Source organism: Rhodnius prolixus, unplaced genomic scaffold (assembly GCF_049639745.1).
Source record: "Rhodnius prolixus isolate KJV_2025 unplaced genomic scaffold, Rpr scaffold_7, whole genome shotgun sequence".
In the NCBI taxonomy this organism is placed as follows: domain Eukaryota; kingdom Metazoa; phylum Arthropoda; class Insecta; order Hemiptera; family Reduviidae; genus Rhodnius; species Rhodnius prolixus.
In genome coordinates this window covers 25,633,514-25,656,121 of record NW_027411582.1, presented here as the reverse complement: position 1 = coordinate 25,656,121, position 22,608 = coordinate 25,633,514, and the positions used below count along the sequence as shown (strand labels likewise).

Below are 22,608 nucleotides of genomic sequence, written 5' to 3'. Positions count from 1 at the left end.
TCTACTATAAATGTACACCAAAGGTTCAGCGCAATGGATGAAAAATTTGCCCTTAAATATGTTAGAGTTTGGAAATACGAGGGTCGTTTGAAAAGTCCGTGCAAAGTCAGAGAGATAGCACCACTGGCGCGTATCGAGGTTATGTTTAGTTAGTAGCATCTCTTGGAAGAACACACACCAAGTTTCAGCCAGATCGGTCTATTTCTTTGTGTTTGGCATTCGTTTGAATCGAGGAAGTCGAGAAAAACGAAATCGTGTGAAGTGTTGCAAGGACGGTTTGCAGCTGTTCCAGAAGAATACGCAGGACTTTAAGCGTCGTTTCGTCACTGTGGATGAAACATGGATACATCACTACACTCCTGAGACCAAAGAACAATCTAAACAATGGGTTACCAAGGGGGAATCTGCGCCAAAAAAAAAGGCGAAGACCGTTCCTTCGGCCGGAAAGATTATGGCGACTGTCTTTTGGGATTCGCAAGGAATAATCCTCATCGACTATCTGGAAAAGGGTAAAACTATTACAGGTGCATATTATTCATCGTTATTGGACCGTTTGTAAAACCGAGCTGCAAGAAAAACGCCCACGATTGGCCCACAAAAAAGTGTTTTTCCATCACGACAACGCACCAGCTCACACCTCACAGCAGTTGTGGTCGCAAAATTAATGGAAATAGGGTTCCAACTCGTTTCACATCCCCCCTATTCTCCAGACATGGCTCCCTCGGACTACTATTTGTTCCCCAATATGAAGAAATGGCTGGCGGGAAAAAGATTTTATTCAAACGAGGAGGTGATTGCAGAAACGAATGGCTATTTTTCAGACTTGGACAAATCCTATTATTCGGAAGGGATCAACAAACTAGAGCAGCGTTGGACGAAGTGTATAAGCCTAAAAGGAAACTATGTTGAAAAATAACAAAGGTTTACCCCAAAAAATTAAGTAGTTTTTATTTTTGCACGGACTTTTCAAACGACCCTCGTACTGGGAGATATACATATTCTACGTGTTAAAAAGTTTTCTAAAATTTAAAAAAAAACAAAACAGTTAAATGAGGAAAAACTGTTAAGAATTTTTGTGGAAAATTGAGAAAATATTTTTATTCAAGCGTGTCCAAATAAAAAAAGAAAATGGAAATTCATATTTTCTATAACTTAAAAATGTTATGAAAACATTTTTTGAAGAATATGAATTCCAATTGGCTGGACTTTAAAAATTCTTCTACTTTATTAACAGTTTTTTGTTTTGGGTTTTTATCGTCACTGGATTGCATGAATGAATTCCCAATCCTAGGGGGCGGAATTAGCCCGATTAAATGAACGAGGAAGCAGGTGGTTTTGGGTTCAATTTTAAGTGGCCAGAATTTCTGTATACCCTTAACCGATAATGAACAATATCCTGTTATAGGTAACGTAACATCCGGTGTGTCTGGCATTAAAAAAGAAAACGCTAAGATCAACCAATCACCTTACAGGTAGACATTTATTTCGAAAGACGTGAAATTTAGAAATATTAAATTTTTTTGGCTAAGGGCAAAGAAAATTATTCGAGTACTACTTGGTAATTTTTGTTAATTTAAAAAATATTAGATTGAGCTGAGGAATATTGGATGGAATTATTGTATTCTAGATGTTTAAGAGGCTAAACCTCACTCCTCTTCCCACAACAGATTGTGTTAAGTACCTAGGACTCTTCATGGACAAACGCCTAACCTGGAATCCACATACTAGACTCAAACGGAAAGAACTGAACAGACGATACAAACTTCTCTCTAGACTTCTTGACAAGCGATCTAAACTCTCTCTACAGAATAAACGACTTATCTACACTATGATACTGAAACCTGCCTGGACTTACGGAATGGAACTTTGGGGCTCAGCCAAAGCTTCCAATATCTACAGAATCCAATCTTTCCAGTCAAAACCTCTCCGTCGAATCGCTAATGCTCCTTACTTTGTTTCCAATCATACCTTGCACCGAGATTTACTTGTTCCTTATGTTTCAGAAGCTGTAAGATCCCGTTACTTTAAATTCCACACATCAATCACCTCACATCCCAATCCTCTAGTAGCTCAACTTACCACTCTACCAGGAAATCCTCCCAGGCGGTTGAAGCGCAGGTGGCCACGCGATCTTCTAAATGAAGTAAGAGCCAATGTACAATAGTTGGAACTGTACCACCTACACCAATGGGTGAATTCTCCCCTCATGTATTCATGTATCTATTCCATTATCATGTTGTATCAGCTTCACTTGATGCAGAATTATTCTGCAGTTGTGAAAATAAATAAATTTAAAAAAAAGAAAAAAAAAGATGTTTAAGAGTAGATATTGTAAACATGAACATTTTCGAGTGGTAAGAAGTCCGATAAAACTTGTTTGATATTTCGACTTATGTGTCGATGCTTTAATCGATTTGGACCTAAACTATATTTTAATATAGTCCTTTATACCCATAAAAGCTGGAATCTCTCAAGGGAGCATTCTAGGCCCTTTCCTTTTTCTAATATTCACTGCTGACTTACCTCTATCCCAAAATACAATAGTTTCAACATTCGCCGACGATACTGCTATACTTTCATCCCACTCCGATCAGGTCCAAGCCAGTAGGAATATTCAAATCCATTTAAAGCTTCTCGAAACCTGGTTTCGAAAATGGAGAATAAAAATTAATGAACAAAAATCAGTGCACATTACGTTTACTTTACGAAAATCTGCGAGTCCACCAGTTGTCAACTGAACGGTATAAAGATTCCTCCAGCTGACGTAGTACGATACTTAGGGTCTGTACATTGACAAGAGACTCATCTGGAACCCACATACTCGATTGAAACGACAAGACATGAACAGACGCTACAAGCTACTTACTAGACTACTTGACCGTAGATCCAAACTCGACTTGAATCAGAAACTGACGATTTACAAGACACTGTTAAGACCCATATGGACATATGGAGCAGAAGTGTGGGGCTCAACCAAACCTTCTAACTCCAAACGCCTGCAGACACTACAGTCTAAAATCCTTCCCGAAAATCCTGAATGCTCCATACTACATTATTAACCTTACAATACACACTGACCTTCACATCCCTTTCGTCTCTGATCTAATAAATTCTCGCTACCGCAAATTTCACAGCCTCCTAGCTCACCAACCTAATCCTCTTGTCCAACAGCTCTCCTCTCCACACCTTCTAGACAATCCTCCTCGTCGGCTTGAAGCGGAAGTGGCCTAGGGACCTACTGATGTGAGTGTAATATCCACCGAGAATGAGTTTCACGACTTTCATGTGAATTTAACCTGTACGATCAAATTTACTTGTAGTTGTAAATATGGCTAATAAAGTGAAATATATATAGTTTAGGTCCAAATCGATTAATCGAAAGCACCATTTAATTGGATTTTACTTTTTTTTCCAATGTTTCTCAGTTTTTGAGCATTAATTTTTTCTTCTGGTTTATGGATTAAAGGAGACCCAAACAAGACCCTCTTAAATTCTTTCTTTTCTTCTTTTTAGGAAGGAACATCACAGTCAATTTAGGCTCTTGTCTTAGATTAGTCTGCTGGATAGAAGACAATTTTTTTTTGCCACAGTTCCGGAAGCTTTTACGATTAGTCTAAGCTTTTCAGTGCACTATTATTTGCAAGCGAGTGATTTACATGCACAATTGCACCACCAAAAGCATTATCCTTTATTTCTGAGTAAATCTTTAACTACGATATTTTTTAAAGATGTTTACTTCTCTCTTTTTCTAAGTTTTGTAATGTGTGTTCTCTTTAAGAGTACTATAATTTATTTTATAAATTATATAAATGTATTAAATGTTCGTTTTAAATGTAAGATAATAAATAACTGAAGTTTCTGAAGGTTGAAGTAAATAATGGAACCATAACGAGGTGGCTAAAATCCTTTAGCTTGCCGCTAGAGTGAATCGTAGTTCCATTGTTCCTTAGGATAGGTGAGTGATGATGAGATAAGTGATAAATGATACATATAAGAAAGTGATGCTGCCCAAAATGAGATCATATTGCTGTCTAGAATTATACCGCTCAGAGACTCTGTTACGTAAAATATTTTAAGCTACAAATCTATACCTTTTTTTTTTTTTTTTATGTGTGCGTTCTTATTTGTGTCTTTTTGTTTTATGGTGTTAATTAATTTACAACTTGCAAAAAAAAATTAATTAATTAAAAATTAAAAACTGCTGAGTTTGCAAAAGTAGACAATTAATAAAGTTTTAATTTATACTATCCCGGATGGTTCAAAGGATTATGTGTAAGTAAGAAATTCCTCTGCTAACGAACAGCATGATGTACGCTATAATGATGCTGAAGTACATACAAGTTAATATATATATATAAGGGGAAATTTCAATTAATTAGATAAACTTTTTTACATATATTCAAATTGAATTAACCTTGTAATTTTTAATTAAATTAGATGTCAAAATGGTAACGTTGCGAGTGTCACTTTGATATTATATTAATTAATTAATTTTTTTTTTGTATGGGTGTATTATATAAAATTTTGCGAGGCGCCACAGTAGCCGAGCGGTTAGAAGCTTCGACTTGTAAAGCTAATATGTATTGTAGTCCTGAGTTCGATTCCCGGTCTGTAGTCCTTCGATTTTTATTTAATGTTAAATATGAGAACTTATTGTAGTAAAGTATGTTTTACTTTAGTCGCCTCAGTCCACGATTATCTAATTTGGTTATTCAACTTTATAAGGTCCGCCTGACAAAATAAGCATTTTATTTGTGATTTTAGGTTGCACACTGTCCAAAAAACTATTCGCAAATAGTAACTGGAATTAACGCCTCGTACTTTATATGCCTATAATTGAAAAGGTTAAATAGAAGACTAGTTACCAATAAGAAACAGTTTTGCAATAATTATTTGTTTGTTATGGTCGCCTAAAATAGCCAGGCGTGGCTCGCAAAGTTTAAGACGTAATTACCTTCTAAATTTTTTATTATTCATACAAAACAATTCTTACCCCGAGCTCTTATTTCGCTGTATTTGAATTTAATATAAATTTTAACTAATTTAAAATTTTTTCCCCTTTTTTGTTTTAGGAAAAAAAAGGAATGAATCGGAGTTGAAAGTTAATTGAAAAAACGGTAAGTCAGAATCTCGTTCACTTTCGTTAAAAGTTGAAATCAATACGCGCCCATCTGGTTTGCCATGTTGGTTTTCTGTAGCCACTTTTCCTTAATGGTGGAACCCATTTATCTTAAGTTTCCTCATTTCTAGGCTATGTCCTCATCCTGCTTCTAGGCTAAACGTTATCCCATTATTGTTTTTACAACTGCTATATTGTTTTGGGTTATTAAATTTAGAGGTCCAATAAATTGTACTTAACAGTAAACTTTTGCTTTTATTTTGTTTTTTATGGCGGTAGAGCCTAATTATTACGATAAAAAAAACTTTTTAAGGATTTATTAATTTTTGTGATAACTGATGTTCATTTGTAACTGCATATTACATCCGGAAAAAAAATATTAAAATTTCCACACAGCTAACAGTGATTGTTTTATTTTTAATTTTGTCCTCTTCTTCTTAGGGTCGGAAAAAGTACTCTATTGAACTTAAATCTTCTGTGATTAGCTTTCTTTCTGATGTGTTTTTTAATAATAAGTTGCGACTTTATTAATCACGCTTAGTGTCTCAGTTCCAAGTTCCAAGTACTTGGGATTTATTGAACTAAAAAAAACAAAAAATCTCGTAAATATTTTTAAACAAATTCTCTGGGACACATTCCGTTCGAACACAAACAATTTACACATATCGCTAATAATTTCGAATGTGCTAAGGTTTACGACAAATCCAATCTATTCCCATCGTGAATAGTTCGGACATACGAGGGTCGTTTGAAAAGTCCGTGCAAAAATAAAAACTACTTAATTTTTTGGGGTAAACCTTTTTTATTTTTCAACATAGTCCCCTTTTAGGCTTATACACTTCGTCCAACGCTGCTCTAGTTTGTTGATCCCTTCCGAATAATAGGATTTGTCCAAGTCTGAAAAATAGCCATTCGTTTCTGCAATCACCTCCTCGTTTGAATAAAATCTTTTTCCCGCCAGCCATTTCTTCATATTGGGGAACAAATAGTAGTCCGAGGGAGCCAAGTCTGGAGAATAGGGGGGATGTTAAACGAGTTGGAACCCTATTTCCATTAATTTTGCGACCACAACTGCTGAGGTGTGAGCTGGTGCGTTGTCGTGATGGAAAAGGACTTTTTTGTGGGCCAATCGTGGGCGTTTTTCTTGCAGCTCGGTTTTCAAACGGTCCAATAACGATGAATAATATGCACCACTAATAGGTTTACCCTTTTCCAGATAGTCGATGAGGATTATTCCTTGCGAATCCCAAAAGACAGTCACCATAATCTTTCCGGCCGAAGGAAGGGTCTTCGCCTTTTTTGGCGCAGATTCCCCCTTGGTAACCCATTGTTTAGATTGTTCTTTGGTCTCAGGAGTGTAGCGATATATCCATGTTTCATCCACAGTGACGAAACGACGCTTAAAGTCCTGCGGATTCTTCTGGAACAGCTGCAAACCGTCCTTGCAACACTTCACACGATTTCGTTTTTGGTCAAGCGTGAGCAATCGCGGCACCCATCTTGCGGATACCTTTGTCATGTCCAAATGTTGATGCAAAATATTATGTACCCGTTCATTCGAGATGCCCACAGCACTAGCAATCTCACGCACCTTCACTCTTCTGCCATCCATCACCATATCATGGATTTTATCAATGATTTCTGGAGTAGTAACCTCAACAGGGCGTCCAGAACGTTCAGCGTCACTTGTGCCCATATGGCCACTCCGAAAATTTTGAAACCACTTATAAACTGTTCTAATCGAAGGTGCAGAGTCACCATAATGTTTATCAAGCTTCTCTTTAGTCTCCTGAGGCGTTTTGCGTTTCATAAAGTAGTGTTTAATCAACACACGAAATTCTTTTTCGTCCATTTTTTGAAAATCACTCGACTTCCTCGATTCAAACGAATGCCAAACACAAAGAAATAGACCGATCTGGCTGAAACTTGGTGTGTGATCTTCCAAGAGATGCTACTAACTAAACATAACCTCGATACGCGCCAGTGGTGCTATCTCTCTGACTTTGCACGGACTTTTCAAACGACCCTCGTATAATCTATTACGTACATGCACTATAACCAAGAAACTCGTATGTGCATGTATTTTGACAGTGTGTGCCATAAATACAAATCGACAGGGAGGGGATTAGCTAGCGTACTGGACTCCCACGCGGAGATCCAGGTTCGAATCTAGCTGCTGGCCTTTTAGATTTTCTCTTGCTAGGGAGCTTCTTATACCTCACCGTCCGGTGATGGACAGTGTTGTCTGTAACGAGTGTTGTCTGGAGGCTGGCAGTGCACTGAAAAAAGCTGCGGGCGCCAATAACCTTAGATGTTGACGCACCTTAAATCATTAAAAAAAAAAAAAAATCGATAACTTCCTTTAAGACTTTTACGTTTATCTATTTTACACTAATATGATTTATCGCAATTATCAAATTGACCGGAATTTAATCAATTTTAGGGCAGGAAATGTAATTTCCTGATTTTGATGTGTAATTCGTAATAATTTTCTCCACTGGTGAAATGATTATTTAACGCTCTGTTAAATGATTATTTGCCAGTAAACAACATTTCGTTTTTTGTATTTGGGGTCAAAGCAGAATCAATATTGCTCAGAGAAGGGAAGAATTTCTTTGTTTTCTGCATCTTACATTCTATTTTAAAGACGAGGCTAGATTGTACTCTGTTGGTCGCCTCGTTTTGGAAACAGAAGTTAATAAAGAATAGAAAACATAGAAAATCTTCCTCAAGTTACAGGAATTTCCTTATTTTCAACATCTTTCATTCTATTTTGAAGACGAGGCTAGATTGTTCACTGTTGGTCGCCTCGTTTTGGAAACAGAATTTAAGAACGATTGGATAAAATAGAAAATATTCCCTCAGATTAATGTTGTAAAGTAAGTAAAGTAAAGTAATCGCCTATTTTTTCAGGCGGGGCTTAAAGTCCAACTACCATTTACTAGAAGTCGTGGATGGAGGCGACTAGCAAACGTACTTTACTATTTTCTCATTTAACCATTAAATAAAATCCAAGGCCAAGACCGGGAATCGAACCCAGTGCCACAATGCATATTAGCTTTGCAGTTCTCGTCTCTTAACCCGCTCGGCTACCGTGGCGATTACTGTAATTTCCTTATTTTCATCATCTTACATTCTATTTTAATGCCAGGGCTAGATGGTACACCGTTGATCGGCTAGTTTTGGATGTACAGATTCAGAAAAATGGTAAAAAAGGTAAATCTGTGCTAGCTTTACAAAAATTGTCTTCATTTCTACATTTTACATTCTTCTTTAATGCCAGGGCTTGATAGTACACTGCTGGTTGGCTATTTTTGGAAGCAGAAGTTTAGAAAGAATGGAAGAAATAGAAAATCTTTTCTAGTTTAACTAGAAATTCCTAATTTTTTTCTTTTAACAATAACTAAAATTAAGTATACTACATCCATTACAGTTTGGTAAACGTTGAAACTTTAGCTTTGACTAATAACTCTTTATCGTGAATAATAATTTATAACGATAGTTTTGGTTTTCGATCGTTGTTAATTGATGATTTTGGGGAATATTTGAAGTGCGATCAATAAAATTCACAAACAAATGTCTTACTTCATACCAACGTTTCGGTAAATATTGTTACCTTCTTCAGGGTATTGTAAAATTTGTGGAGTTTAATGTTAAGCTACATCATCATAACTGTTCTGTTAAGCTACATCATCATAACTGTTCTGTTAAGCTACATCATCATAACTGTTCTGTTAAGCCAAATCATCATAACTGTTCTGTTAAGCTACATCATCATAACTGTTCTGTTAAGCTACATCATCATAACTGTTCTGTTAAGCTACATCATCATAACTGTTCTGTTAAGCTACATCATCATAACTGTTTGAAAATTGTTTTTGAATTTATTGACTGCACCTCAATATTCCTCAAAATCAATAATTTATAACTCTAATATTTTTGCCATCACTATAAAATTTGACATTTTTTTTGAAGCTAGTGCAGAAAGTTATTTTTAAAAAAGTACAGCTTTACTTAGGTTAGCCGTAACCATCAATATAAATGGAACTACTATTTCCTTGATCCGAATTCCAAATCATCTTAGATTTAGAAGAAGAATTACTTCTATTTCCCTACTTCCACAACCAAGGAATAATATATAAAGATTAACTCTTTCAAAGATAAAAGAAAGGTTGAAGATTACATCCTGGAAAAGCGCTGATCCTTCTTTAAGTAGATCTTGCAGAGTTTTCTTTGAAGTAAAAGCGATGTTAAGTGTAACTTTACAAGAACAATTCTCGTGTTAAGTGCAACAATCTGTCACTTTTATCTACTTATACAACTGTTTTGTGTCAAATAACCCTACTAAGGTTGTTTTTATATTAGCTGAATTTCTGTGAATTAAATAAATATTTTTGATAAGAAGGGAAACTGATAATTTCTTTCTCTTACTGGGGAGTATTGTGATCGTGCTCATTTTTAATTTTTAGTTTATCACCGGTTACATCTGGTACCCTAAAAGAGTTCTACTTTGATTTCAGGTATTCGACGAAAGAACTGCCCTGGCAAAACAAGATAATTGTAGCATGCTATGTTAGGATATTATACTGGAACCATGCCAGACGTCTTTGTCAGGATGGATGTGAAATGGTGGTAGCTTTTCACACCTGAACATCTAGCGCAAGGTGAGGGTTGCCGAGTGTAACGAACTAGCTGAACCTGGGGTTGTAACACCGAAAAGTAAGAATGAATACGCTCCAGTGTAGCAAAATTAGCATTTTGTGCAGGTTAAATTTTTACCTTCTAAAACTGTTCATTCACCCGAACTTTTTCATCTACATCAAGCATCCTGGAAAATGTATTAGAATGCTCGTTCGATAAAAAGGTGCCATACAAAAAAAATGTTCCTAGAACAATCATCTGTGTTCGACATCAATTCAATTTTTTTTTTTAAATATGTTTTTCCCTCCTTACCACCGAAACATTTCACTCCTTCTGACATTCTATTTATCATTAAACATCTCTCTCTTAAGAAAGCCCCTGGCCCTGATCTCATAACTGCTAAAATTCTCCGACGTCTTCCCAAAAAAGCAATAGTCCTCTTAACTACTATCTACAATTCAGTACTAAGAACAACTTACTTCCCGATTCTATGGAAATCCTCCTTAATTTACCCTATTCCTAAACCTAACAAGCCACTTCATCTTTCTTCTTCTTACCGACCAATTAGTCTACTGCCAATTCTTGGCAAAATTCTTGAGAAACTTCTTTTAAAACAAATTCTTCCCATACTCGAATCCTCTAAAATTATTCCAGACCATCAATTTGGATTTAGGCGACAACACTCTACTGTACAACAGTGCCATCGAGTGGTAGACACGATTTCATCCTCCCTTGAGAAGAAAGAGTGTTGCTCGGGTGTCTTTCTCGATGTGAAGCAAGCCTTCGATCGGGTTTGGCACCCGGGCTTGCTCTGGAAACTCAAGGGCATTCTTCCGTTCACTCACTTCCTCATCTTGAAATCCTATTTGTCTGATCGTCATTTTCAAATTCAAATCGGGACATCGTATTCAGCTAAACATCGCATTGAAGCGGGTGTTCCTCAAGGAAGCATCTTAGGACCTATCCTATATGTTATATACACAGCAGACATACCAATCCATCCTGAAACTGTCCTTCTAACTTATGCAGATGATACCGCTATACTTTCTCCTCACATTGATCCGGTAACTTCACATAGAAACCTTCAAACACATCTCTTTTCTCTTGAGGAATGGTTTAAAAAATGGAAAATCAAGTTAAATGAAAACGAAATCCCAAAATATTACTTTCACTCTCCGCCGCATCACTCTTCCTCCGATCTTCTATGACTCAATTCCAATTCCTCCTGCCAATGTTGTCCGTTATCTTGGGCTTTATTTAGACAAAAGACTGACTTGGAACCCGCACACACGACTTAAACGAACTGAAGTTAACAGGCGTTATCGACTACTTAAAAGACTTCTAGACCAACGTTCAAAACTTTCACTTAATAACAAACGACTGATTTACAATTCCATACTAAAACCCGCCTGGACGTACGGTATTGAACTGTGGGGTTCAACGAAACGCTCCAATCTTCAACGAATTCAATCTCTTCAGTCTAAAATTCTCCGCACTATCGTTAACGCTCCATTTTATGTTTCTAATCTAACCATCCACACAGACCTGGAAATTCCGTTTGTTGGTCAGGTTGCACGAACTCGCTATAAAAGTTTTCATCAGAACATGCACTCTCATTCCAATCCTCTTATCCGCCACTTATCATCTCATCACCATCCAGATCATCCTCCCAGGCGACTAAAACGCCAGTGGCCTCGCGATTTTCTCTCTTCTGAGGAGAGTAGCTAATCCTAGAGTTGTCTTAGGGAGTGTTATCACTGGGTAACTTCTCCCCTCAATTATTGGAGTTTGTAGTGGTATCAGCTATTGACATTGTTACTAATAGTGCATCTAGCGCTGGTGTAACTTAACAAATATATTAAAAAAAAAATATGTTTTTCCAATAATGACACCATCGATTTTATTTAAATTCTTAGTCTTTATTAAAAAGGTTATTGGCGCCTGTAGCTCTTTTTCTTTCAATGAACTGCTTGCCTTAGAGAAACTCTAAGGCTCAGAAACTTCGATTCGAATCCGGTTCTCTCCGCTAACCGATTCCATTACCCTTGTATTTATTTTCGATTTCCGATAACTACCTGGACTAGCCACTCTCAACTACTTTTTCACAAGCTTTAATTAATTACATAGCCTTCTTAGCAAGCCTCTTTGCAATTCCTGAATGATTTAGATCAGCGTTTTCCAACCTTTTCTTGGCTAGCATACCACTTGGTAGTACATCATGCTAAATTCTACCACTTTGTAAAAAATGATTGTATTTCGTGAAATTTGTCATTCCAAGTGTGCTAGTTTATTATTATTATTATCTTTATTTGTATAGAGATACAATATATCTGTTACAAAGGAGTTCGAGTTCATGTTCACTTTGTAAACTTTGTGAAAGTGTAAGATCTTAGTTTTAAAACTTTTTTTAAATAATTAAAAATTGCGGACATATTTTTCTCTTCAAAATTATTAATTAATGTGTAAAGTTCGTCTTTAGGATTATTATATTTGTTTATAAGGAGCTAAATTCTAAAACTTTCATAGACTGGGCAGCTGATAAACAATTAATGTTTCTTTATCTCTCAATTAAACAATGATCTTTTGGGTTTGATTGTACAAAATTACATTATTGATTTCTAAATTTAATAACATAAGGGGGCTACCCAATCTTATTTCAAAAAAAATTCTTATAACTTGAAAAGAAATGAATTTATCTAAAATATTGTTGACCCCCATTTTGTGATTTCGGTTTTTTGGGAAAATACTCCATGAAAGACAATTTTAATCCTTGATAAATGTGCTATTATATTTTCTCGTTTATCTTGAGACAGACTAACCTTATTACTGTACATATTAACAGCTGTACCATGTAATATTATTAATTAAAATATTTTTTTATTAATTATAGGAAAAAAACGTTTCTATGATATTTTTATGATTTAATTTTTAATGTCCGCCATTATTGATTATTTTTCGAGTACCAGCAAATCAGCAATCTTGCGCAACACAGATTGGGAAACGCTGATTTAGATCATCCAGTTCTAGCACAACTACCAGGAATTGCATACTTACCACAAAAATGGGAAACTTCATGCCTTCGTCAATGCTTCTCATAAAATTACGCCGCTAACTCGGCCCAACGTTAAGGGGGATCCCATTTTAGATAGTCTGCTTGGCCCATTCATTGCAAGTCTTTTCCTATATTTGCCCCTTACTTAGAGAGTTCCAACACGAACATTCCAATTTATTAATGGCTACACGCGAATAAAGATCATTTCTATACAATTTGAGATGTCATTTCTAGTTCTCTGTTGTGTACAATTAATTCACAAAGAAGTATAAATGTTTGTTTTTTTGGTTCCACCATGGCTTCAAAATGATCTAGAAAGATAAACACTGAAAACAAAAGAAAATGATAAAAACTGGTAAATGTCACTGATCTTTTGTTTTTCACGTCTAACAAAGAATAAAACATGGGTAACAAAAATTTACTAACTGTTCAGAGAAAATTGATTTGAAACACTGAAATACTGTAGGACTGAAATAATAGTAGCTGTTATTCTCTGATGCACTCTCATTGATGTTTAGTGGCTATAAAGAGTAGAGCATGAGAATGATTATTTCAACTAAACATTTATCACGTATAAAACTGTTTTTGCTTCTCTTTTTTATACACAACGTACAAACCAGGTTCTCTCTATTATTTTCTTTCTGTTAATTGTTTTATTGTGTGCTCTAAAACCATTTAAAAGATAAAAAGCTGGAAACTTTTAAAATATATATAATTTTCTTTAAGTATTATTGATAAACATTTTTTTAAAAAACATGTCTGCAACGGATATGTAGTAATTAAAACAAAACAAAAAATGGTGTCATCTAACAAATAATTATTATTGATTGAGTTTTAAGAAACGAATGAAGTCAATTAATTTTAATTAGGAGATAAATACTGTGCGACGTCCAACCAGGTCAAATTCAAAACAAAACTTCTTTACCAGTGAGGGGGTGATTTGTTTAAACAAAGTGAATGTATTTATTTCGTTGACTACGGAAAAATCATTCCTTTGTCAGCGTGTTTTCCTTAATTAAAAATTGTATAAAACATAAAAATAAAGACAAAGTTACCTGCGATAAAACAGAAAATGAAATAAACTACACGTATTTGCAAAGTATTGTGAAAGTTTTAATTAAATATGGGAACTGTACACGTCATATTGTTTAATTGAAATTAAATAGAAAACTTACGGCAAATTTTTACTTTTAATGAAAATGAATACAACTCCTCCTCAAAGGCAACAGAAACTAGAAATATCACTTATATGTTTAAATTAGGAAATAGCGAAAAAGTTGTTTAATAATAATAATAAATGTGTTAACAATACTTTACACATGTAAACAATGCTTATTACCTCCTTAGATATTTTGGAATTCGTCTAAAAAAAAGAATAATTGTTAGCTAGTATAATATGATCTTAATCCAATCTTTAGTAGGGGTCGGGTATTGATGGTCTAGTGGTGAAGAACGTGGCTTAGTGATTGAGAGATCACCGGTTCAAATCCCGTATATGACTACTTTTTATTTGTAAGAAAAAAAATATTAAGAAAAGTATCATGTCCACGATATCTAATTGGTACTTTAGACCTTTAGCCCCGCCTGAAAAAATAGGTGATTAGTTAACTAATCTTTAGGACTGTGCTTCTTATTCATATATAAGGACCCAATTACAAAAATTAGAATCATAGCTCAACTTAGTCTCTCTCATAAAAATGTAGTAAGGATTACTCTATAAAGGTAATAAGTGAAGTTTGTGCAATAGAAATGAAATGGAAAATATGGAACATTTCTTCTTCTATTGCCCTATATATGGACCTCTACGTGATCAGTATATACTAAAATATTTCCCTTCAATGAACCTTGATATTGTAAGTTTGTTTGTATTTGACAGTACAGACAAGAAGTTGAGATCTTTTATCATGAATGAATAATATTCTAATTGACTAATTTGTCAATATAAAAATTTGTGAGTTAGTTAAATATTTCAAATGATGTGTCCAGAGGATATCTTTCTTACATATTTGGTTGTTTTTTATGGGTGTAATTTTTCTATTTTTTCGTAATGAATATCATATTTTTACTATATTTTGTGAAGTCCCAACTCTCTTGTAGAACTGCTGGTTGTAACAAGTAATAAATAAATTAAAATTAAAAAAATATATAAGGACCCAATTGATTTGAAGAATCTTATAACTTTATCTTTATGAAGGATTTTTTTAAGATAAAGAATCTGATTGGTTCTAGTGTTTGCTACCTTTTAAGTCTCTATAATAAGTAGAGATTGTTGAAGTCATAATGAAGAGATTGTTTTGGGGGGAAACAGCTGTTAAATGGTTTTTAATTTTGTTTATTGAAAAGTTTATTTCAAAAATTTGTTACAATTTAGATAGATTGTTATCAGGATTTTGTTTGTTAAGTTGAACATCGAATGGAAGATTAATATCTTGTCAAAACCTGCAGCTACCGGAAAATTAATATTAATTCAGGACCCAATAAAATTAAAATTAATAACCAAACTTATTGAGAAACCATTAATTAAAATACTTAATTGTTTTTTATTTTCAATAAATTTGGTGATAACACATTATTAGTGGGTGACATTGAAGGAAATAAAGATTACAAAATGAGGTATTTAGGACAGGCTAGTTATCTTCTTTTTTTTAGCGCTCTCACTCTAATTATTTACGAACTTCTAACCGTTAACTTAATAGTTTTGCCATTAACTAAACACACATAACGGCCAAATGCGGTGCTTTAGTTTACAATTGTGCTTAGTTTAAAATGTTAGCTTACTTTATAGTCAAATAAGTGTTACTAATCTCCAAATTTGTTCATGAACACCTTATTGGGTATTGTTAATTATTATTTTCGTATTATTAATTTATCTTAAAAACTTAATAATGTATTTTTAACGTAATAGGTTTTCTAGTGATTATTTATTGAGTTTATTTTCTCTGGTTCAAATAGTTGGTTTTTTGTTTTAATTTAAAAAATTGTGGATGTATCAGATACCAGATATTGTGAAGCTGTGCAGCCTCCTATTGTGACCTTATCCGTCTCCTCCTTTGACTCAAAAAGAAAAACCCTGATGTCTCGAGAAGTTCTTTCAACATTCTTGTTTGTGTTCTAAAAATATTCTTTTTAAATTATATTGCATTACGATTAACAAGTTTTAGGATAAATTTTAATAATGAGGAGAACTTTTATCTGTAGCTGGCATCGGCTTATAATTCTAACGTGATTCCTCAAATTGATTAGTTTAAATTCGTTAAAAGTAATAGGGTAATTGGATTTTTGGAGTAAAACATTTCCTTGATTTTCTTTTACCTACATTTTAAATTTTTTGCCCTAATTTTTGAGCAGAAAAATCGCTAAAAACCGCAAAATTTATTCTTCAAGTTATTGAACCATCCTCTTGGTAATAATCTATTGGTTAAATCCTCCCCTTACTACAAGGTTCAAGGATTTCTCCTTGCTATAAAGTACGCTACATCGCGATAGTTAAAACCGCTGTCAAAAATAAAATATAAAGACTTTCCCTTCTTTTTTCTGGCATAGTGTACACCAGAGGTCTTCAACCTGGGTTCCGTGCAACTCTAGGGTTTCCTAGAAGTTGACAGGGGTTCCGCAAGTGATTTACTTGACCAAAACGTACTTAAAATGAAAATCATCTATACAATTGTCTTATTAAGTTGTTTTGTATTAAGATTGAATAAAGATACAAGAATAATTTTGGGAATTTGAGTAAGCTTTGATAAACTTCTTATCGGCTACTTAAACATGAGGTTCCTTCAAGAAAGACCATGAGCTCCAAGGGTTCCTAAAAGTGTAGAAAGGTTGAAGGCCCCTGATCTAACAGAGGTTACATCCCCTGTGAAGGTGTTTTCTGAATCTGGCGTGCCCTGTGATCAGAATAATCTGATCCCCTACCTAGCTTTAAGGTCTCTTCAGATCGGCCGTAATATTCTTACAACGTTTAATTCCTAAAACAGATTTCCAGGATTTTTTCATGTTCTCCTCCAAAGCTATTGTTTAAAGAGCTGATCCAGCTGATGATTAACTTCTTGATGACACCAGCATGGCCCGGAGACACTCTCAAGGGACTATCTTATTGTGCCGGGGAATGCTGCTTAGTGCTTTCTCTTTACTTCCAGTGAGGTCGCGTTTTACAAGCGCTTTAGGCGCTACCTGGTTACCAGAGGCAGAAAACGGGTATCACCTTACCTTTAAGGCTTCTTCTCAGGTTCTCCTCAGCGCAGGTTTTAATGGTTTAGATCTTCGGCCTGGAAAACTAAACAATAACTTCCAAAGAGAACTTCAAATTGAAGATCTTCCGGCTTCACCCAACAAGATAACGCCTCTAAAGCCACTAGCCATCTTGAAACCCATCTGTTATTAAAATTTATAATGCAACCAATTTTTATTGACTTATTTAAACCAACTGTTTTATCATCCCTCGTTAGTAACGTTCCTGGTGTTTGGTTAAGACAAAAATAAAAAGAATCGAACTTTGTAGTTTCCACTCTGATGGAGTTATTAAATTTCCTCCCGATAAAGTGGCTGAGCAATGAACCGAAGAAAAGTCTGTGCAGGCTGAGTCCTGCACTAACGGAAGATAAAATAAGTTCAACACTTTAATTACATTCATCAAGGATTACAGGACAAGTTCGAGTCAAATGCTTGTATTTACATATTTTACATATACAATGCTTGTATTGGCATGGCCGTGGATGAAGACAGTATTTAGTGTCACCATTTACATCCTTTTTCCCAGGATGTAAATGGTGACACTAAATACTGTCTTCATCCACGGCCATGCCAATACAAGCATTGTATATGTAAAATATGTAAATACAAGCATTTGACTCGAAATTACGTGCCTTCAACGTCACAAGATGGCGGCTGCCCTTAAACCCTTTATTTATTTTAAGGGTCTGCCATTTCTTAAACCCAATATTGTGTCAGAGACTTCATTCCATTCATATTTCAAATACAACAGTTGGTACGTCACTATAGTGATGAAGTAAAACGGCTTACTATATGTCGTAAAGCATTGACATAGTTCAGACAAAAAATCTCGCAAATTAACTGACAAATATAAACGTACATAATACATGAATAGCAAGACTTACGCCTAAAGATTAGTGTTAAATCATGTAAGGTAACAATTAGGCTTTTTACAAGACGAATTTCAAAATACTAAGGACGTAGTAGCATTTATTGGTTGCTTACTTTTGAACTGAAAAATAATACTTTAACCCGGTGATTCTCAATTCACTGTGCCGCGAAAGTTTTGAAGTGTGCCGCCAAATTTTAGAAACGCATACAATAAAAATTATACATGTAAAAGTGTCATCAGAGGGTGCTGACGACACAACCTGAATGTTAGGTTATAGTCAGGGAAGGTTTAGCGTCACTTTAGAGTGTTTACGTTACATAGTGTGTTTTCATAGTGTTTAACGACATGACATATAAACTAGTAATTTAATTATTCTTTACAGGTACTTTATTGTTTTAATTATTTATGTATTAATGTTTTGTATTAATTTATTTATAAAATTATATTCTTTACAGAATAATAAAATCTGTTTCAAAAAAACCGTCTTACAAAATTAAATTACTAGTTTATATGTCACCGTCGTTAAACACTATGAAAACACTCTATGTAACGTAAACACTCCAAAGTGACGCTCAACCTTCCCAGACTGTAACCTAACATTCAGGTTGTGTCGCGTTGTCGTCAGCATCCTCTGACGGCACTTTTACATATATTAAGTGTAGAAGACGATATGAGAGTAGCATTATCATTTATATTTTATACAAAAAAATATAAACGTAATTATCAAGAAACATCAAGCTCAAATTTCTCATTAAAATTATTCTTATTATTAACTTGTAATTAATCTCTTAATAAACATATACTGTTGTTTTTTGAATTACATGTTTTGTTAAAATGATGATCACGGAATTTAACATATTCTTCATTTGCTGGTCAAAGTGGGAAACGATGGGTCGTTTTATCAAGACGACAAAATCGAAGTTCCAACTTGGCTTCTCAAAACTAACAATTCTCTAGAAGTTTTACCTTAATTTAGAAGGGCCAATTAATGTAAATTTGCCATTAAAAAAAGAATAAAATAAAATTTTAGCAACAGTTTCTATGTTAACATTTAATAAGTAACGATTTGCTCTCAATCTGAGGAAGTTATTTTTATGATTTTGCCTCAATGCTTTCTGCATGAGGTGATTGACTTGAGCAGAATTGATTAGAGAAACATGGTAAGGTTGAGGCGCCACGGTAGCCGAGCGGTTAGAGGCGAGACCTGCGAAGCAAATATGTATTGTGGTACTGGATTCGATTCCCGGTCTCTAGGCCTTGGATTTTATTTAATGGTTAATAAAAGAAATTCACAGTAAAGTATGTTTGCTAGTCGCCTCCGTCCACGACACCTAATTGGTAGTTGGACGTTAAGCCCCGCCTGAAAAAATAGGCGATTACTTTTTTTTTACTTTTGGAAAGGTTGATTACTGGTCCCAGATGCAGGGGCCACCTGTTCAACATTGGAGGTGCTTGAACAGATATATCTAATTAGCAATAAAGGAAGGGATTGAAAGAGATCCAGCGGTATAGTATTTAGATGATTCGGAACGGACGCAAATATTCGGTACGGATGATCGGAGCAAGGCAGTGTCAGAGATTTGCTTCTGAATGATTTCAGTAGATAAGTGGGACCGGCAGGTTAAGAGTTATACTTTGGACAGCTTGGAAGTTTAGGTTGAAGTAAAAGTTGGGTCCTGTTTTAGACCATTTTGGGCTTAGATCCCAAGTCACAAGGAGTGCACCTTGAACTAGTAATAATAATTGGATAAGAGTATTTTAATAAAATACATATAATTTTGTAAGTAATGATAAGATTCTGGAAAACAAAATTTGAAGCAAAAAATCTAAACTTTAGAATCAATTAAATCATAATTGATTGATTGCAGGTGTAATGCTGTTGATTAACTTAGTAATGCTACTAATTACAACAGTACAATCCCTACCAAATGGCCATCACAACACTTGGAGCGCATCGACAAGTCTGACAGAAGCTGATGCCACAGCATCATCAGAGTTTACAACGGCCAATGTTAAAGAAGCAGTTGGTATGCAAACGTTAGGCTCGTCTGGAGCTAGAGCGGGTGATACTGGAGCAGCCTCATCATTTGGCCTGGGACCCGGCGGCGGTGGTAGTTCCAATGCGGCTGCCGGTCCGGATGCGTCCAGTGTGGTTAGCATGGGCAATGCTGGTTATAGTGAAGTTAGCAGTACTGTTGGACATGCTGGAAGAGACAAAAGGTTAATTGAAGCAATTTTTCGTGGCCTATTTTTCTTCAGAAAGAAAATAAATAAAGCTGTTTATGATCTATTATGGTGGATCGTTAGATGGGTCATTAGATAGATAGCCACTATGTTCCTATTACCTTCCAATTACATTTAGAGGCTACTAGAAATTCACCCCATTTTTTTTGTCACGCACTGTATGATATTATCTTCAGTAACACGCTAGAAAAAGATTAAGACCCTTCATTTGGAGGTCCTGGCTTTGATGCTGGTAATTTTGGGCACACAACACAAACAGCATTTGCCAGAGAAGACCCAGGATAGTTGTACGAAGGTTGGTTAGCAAGCGCTACTTCGACCCAAGAGGGCCTACTTAGACACACCTTGGTTAGAGCTTATCTCTTCCATATTTGCCAGTATAATTAGACTCGAAAGTATGGAGAGGAACTCATGGTTAAACTTCTAAGACATAGTTTTTTTCTGTCTCTCCCACAAAAGCCGGACACTGAGCGAAACCATCACTGATTAGCGGAGACGATTCTTCTTATTCCTGACAGAATCTCACAGGACATTCTCTGCCAGGTCCTCAGTAAGTTTAGTGATAAACTTTGGCCACTCTGCGAACAGAATCTGCTCCAATCCTCTCTTCTACTAGGTAGCGAGTCCACCATTTGAAGGTCACGATATAGCTCGGGTGGAAATTAGCCAGGACTCCTGCAGTGGCCAAGCGATCTCAGTCGCCTCTTTGTATCCCAAATTTCCAGGTAGTAATCTGTACGACCAAGAACGCTTATCAGGCTGTCCGAGAAGATTTCAACTCTTGAAATAATTATTTTCCGTTGTTTTATCGCTCAGCAAAAAGGTATTCTGGTACCAGCTCTACCTGGAAAACCTTTTTGATAACTGATTAATACCACAGTAGGGGAGAGGAGAGCACATTTTAACAGGGAGCACCTCTGAACAGTTTTAATTTCTCGCCAAATATTTAAAACATTTATGATTGGTAATTTTCTCCATATTTTGTGGTAGACCTGTTTTATAATTGACAGAGTTTCCCTTCGTTTTCATTGTTTGGTAAAGTCAGAATTGAGGAATGTTATATTTTGTAAGGTGGAAGTAAAATTTTTGTTGCAGCTTTGGAAGTGCATTGTGAAGATTGCAGTGGACAAGGTGTAAGTATTGTTAGTCCACATTAACATTTGGAATTCGTATTCTTGAATCTAGTATCTACAAAAGTTTATTTGCTTGCAAAAAGTGTTGGATATTATATTTTCTTTTATGGAAGGAGAGGGAGCACATTTCAACATCTCAGTTAAAATGTGCCGCCCTACCGACCTCCAAGTTTGTGACTTTCTTTTTTTGTTTAATCGCAGAGAAGGGGAAAGTGGTCCGAACCAACTACATTAAGAAGTGCAACAAACCGAATATTTTGTTCAAACTTCCTAAACCCATCACAATTCGGGAGTTCAACATCCCGAACTGAGTCATTATTGATTATTTGAACTAGATTTCAGTGGTTTAAAAGAGAAAGTAATGTAGTAGTGAGAGAAATAACTGATAGAAGGTAGATTCAGAGTAAAGTAATATCATTTCTTTCTATTTTATATTGTGTTCAAAGCTACCCCACCAGTGGGGCTGATATTAACATTGGACACAACATTTTTAAATTTAAAAAAATGCAGATATGTATGTAAAGTACCAACTGTTTCTTGATACAGATCTGTTAAGAAAACTTGAAAGTTGTAGAAAACAAAATAAAAAGGTTCAATAATACGATTCTGTGCACTCTGTAACAGAAAAGTGTAAATTCTGTTCAAATGTGCCCCCATCACCCCTTGTTATGAACACGTAGAAATTTAAAAAAAAAAAAATATTTCTTATTTTAAGGACACCAGAAGAAGATAACGACGACGAAGATGACACAGTACTGTTGAGTATTGGCCAAAGTCGAGTAGATGGCAGTGTACTGAACGCAGGATCTACCGGTATTAAGGTGGGACCAGTATCAACAGCGGTTAGCCTAGCGTCTACCAGTTCTTTACTCAGTTCAGACAGAGCCGATACTGCACAGAGTGTGAACGCAGGATCAACGGCTGCCCATGCTGGAAGTTCTGATTCGACAGCAAGTTTCTCTAATAGTAATATGGCTTCGAATGCTGACCGTAAAAAAAGACAATCTACGTGACTGAAGTTATAATTAAGAAATTATACAGTTTTATTAATGACTGACAAGATGGAGAAGTTTTTGTAATCCATCAAACGCATTAATTATTAATTTGTTTAAATAATAATTAAATAAAAAATGTCCACGAACTGTATTATAATATTTTTTAATGAGAACACCTGCTTGCTTTCATTTTTATAGTAACCTAACACTGCCTCGGTAACTAATCACCCTTATAATTTGAACTCCAACAGTAACATGAGAAAGCAATATACGAGGGTCGTTTGAAAAGTCCGTGCAAAAATAAAAACTACTTAATTTTT

At 35.2% G+C, this 22,608-nt stretch overlaps 2 protein-coding genes across 8 annotated transcripts in view; one reads left to right on the top strand and one right to left on the bottom strand.

Moving 5' to 3' along the window:
- Positions 1-22,461, top strand: part of LOC141447250 (uncharacterized) — a 182,608-nt gene extending 160,147 nt beyond the window's left edge. The window contains exons 2-5 of one of the 6 annotated variants that reach the window (XM_074114579.1): positions 5,073-5,117; positions 9,640-9,783; positions 19,785-20,136; positions 22,009-22,461. In XM_074114579.1, coding sequence (XP_073970680.1) covers positions 19,790-20,136; positions 22,009-22,306 — 645 coding nt within the window. In that variant the 5' untranslated portion in view covers positions 5,073-5,117; positions 9,640-9,783; positions 19,785-19,789 and the 3' untranslated portion in view covers positions 22,307-22,461. Of the gene's footprint in view, positions 1-5,072; positions 5,118-9,639; positions 9,839-15,501; positions 15,647-19,784; positions 20,137-22,008 lie in introns of those variants that run through there. The other 5 variants (XM_074114576.1, XM_074114577.1, XM_074114578.1 and 2 more) reach the window with 5 other exon arrangements.
- Positions 1-22,608, bottom strand: part of LOC141447249 (prolactin-releasing peptide receptor-like) — a 383,052-nt gene that overhangs the window by 18,370 nt on the left and 342,074 nt on the right. The gene's annotated exons all lie outside the window — the stretch shown is intronic.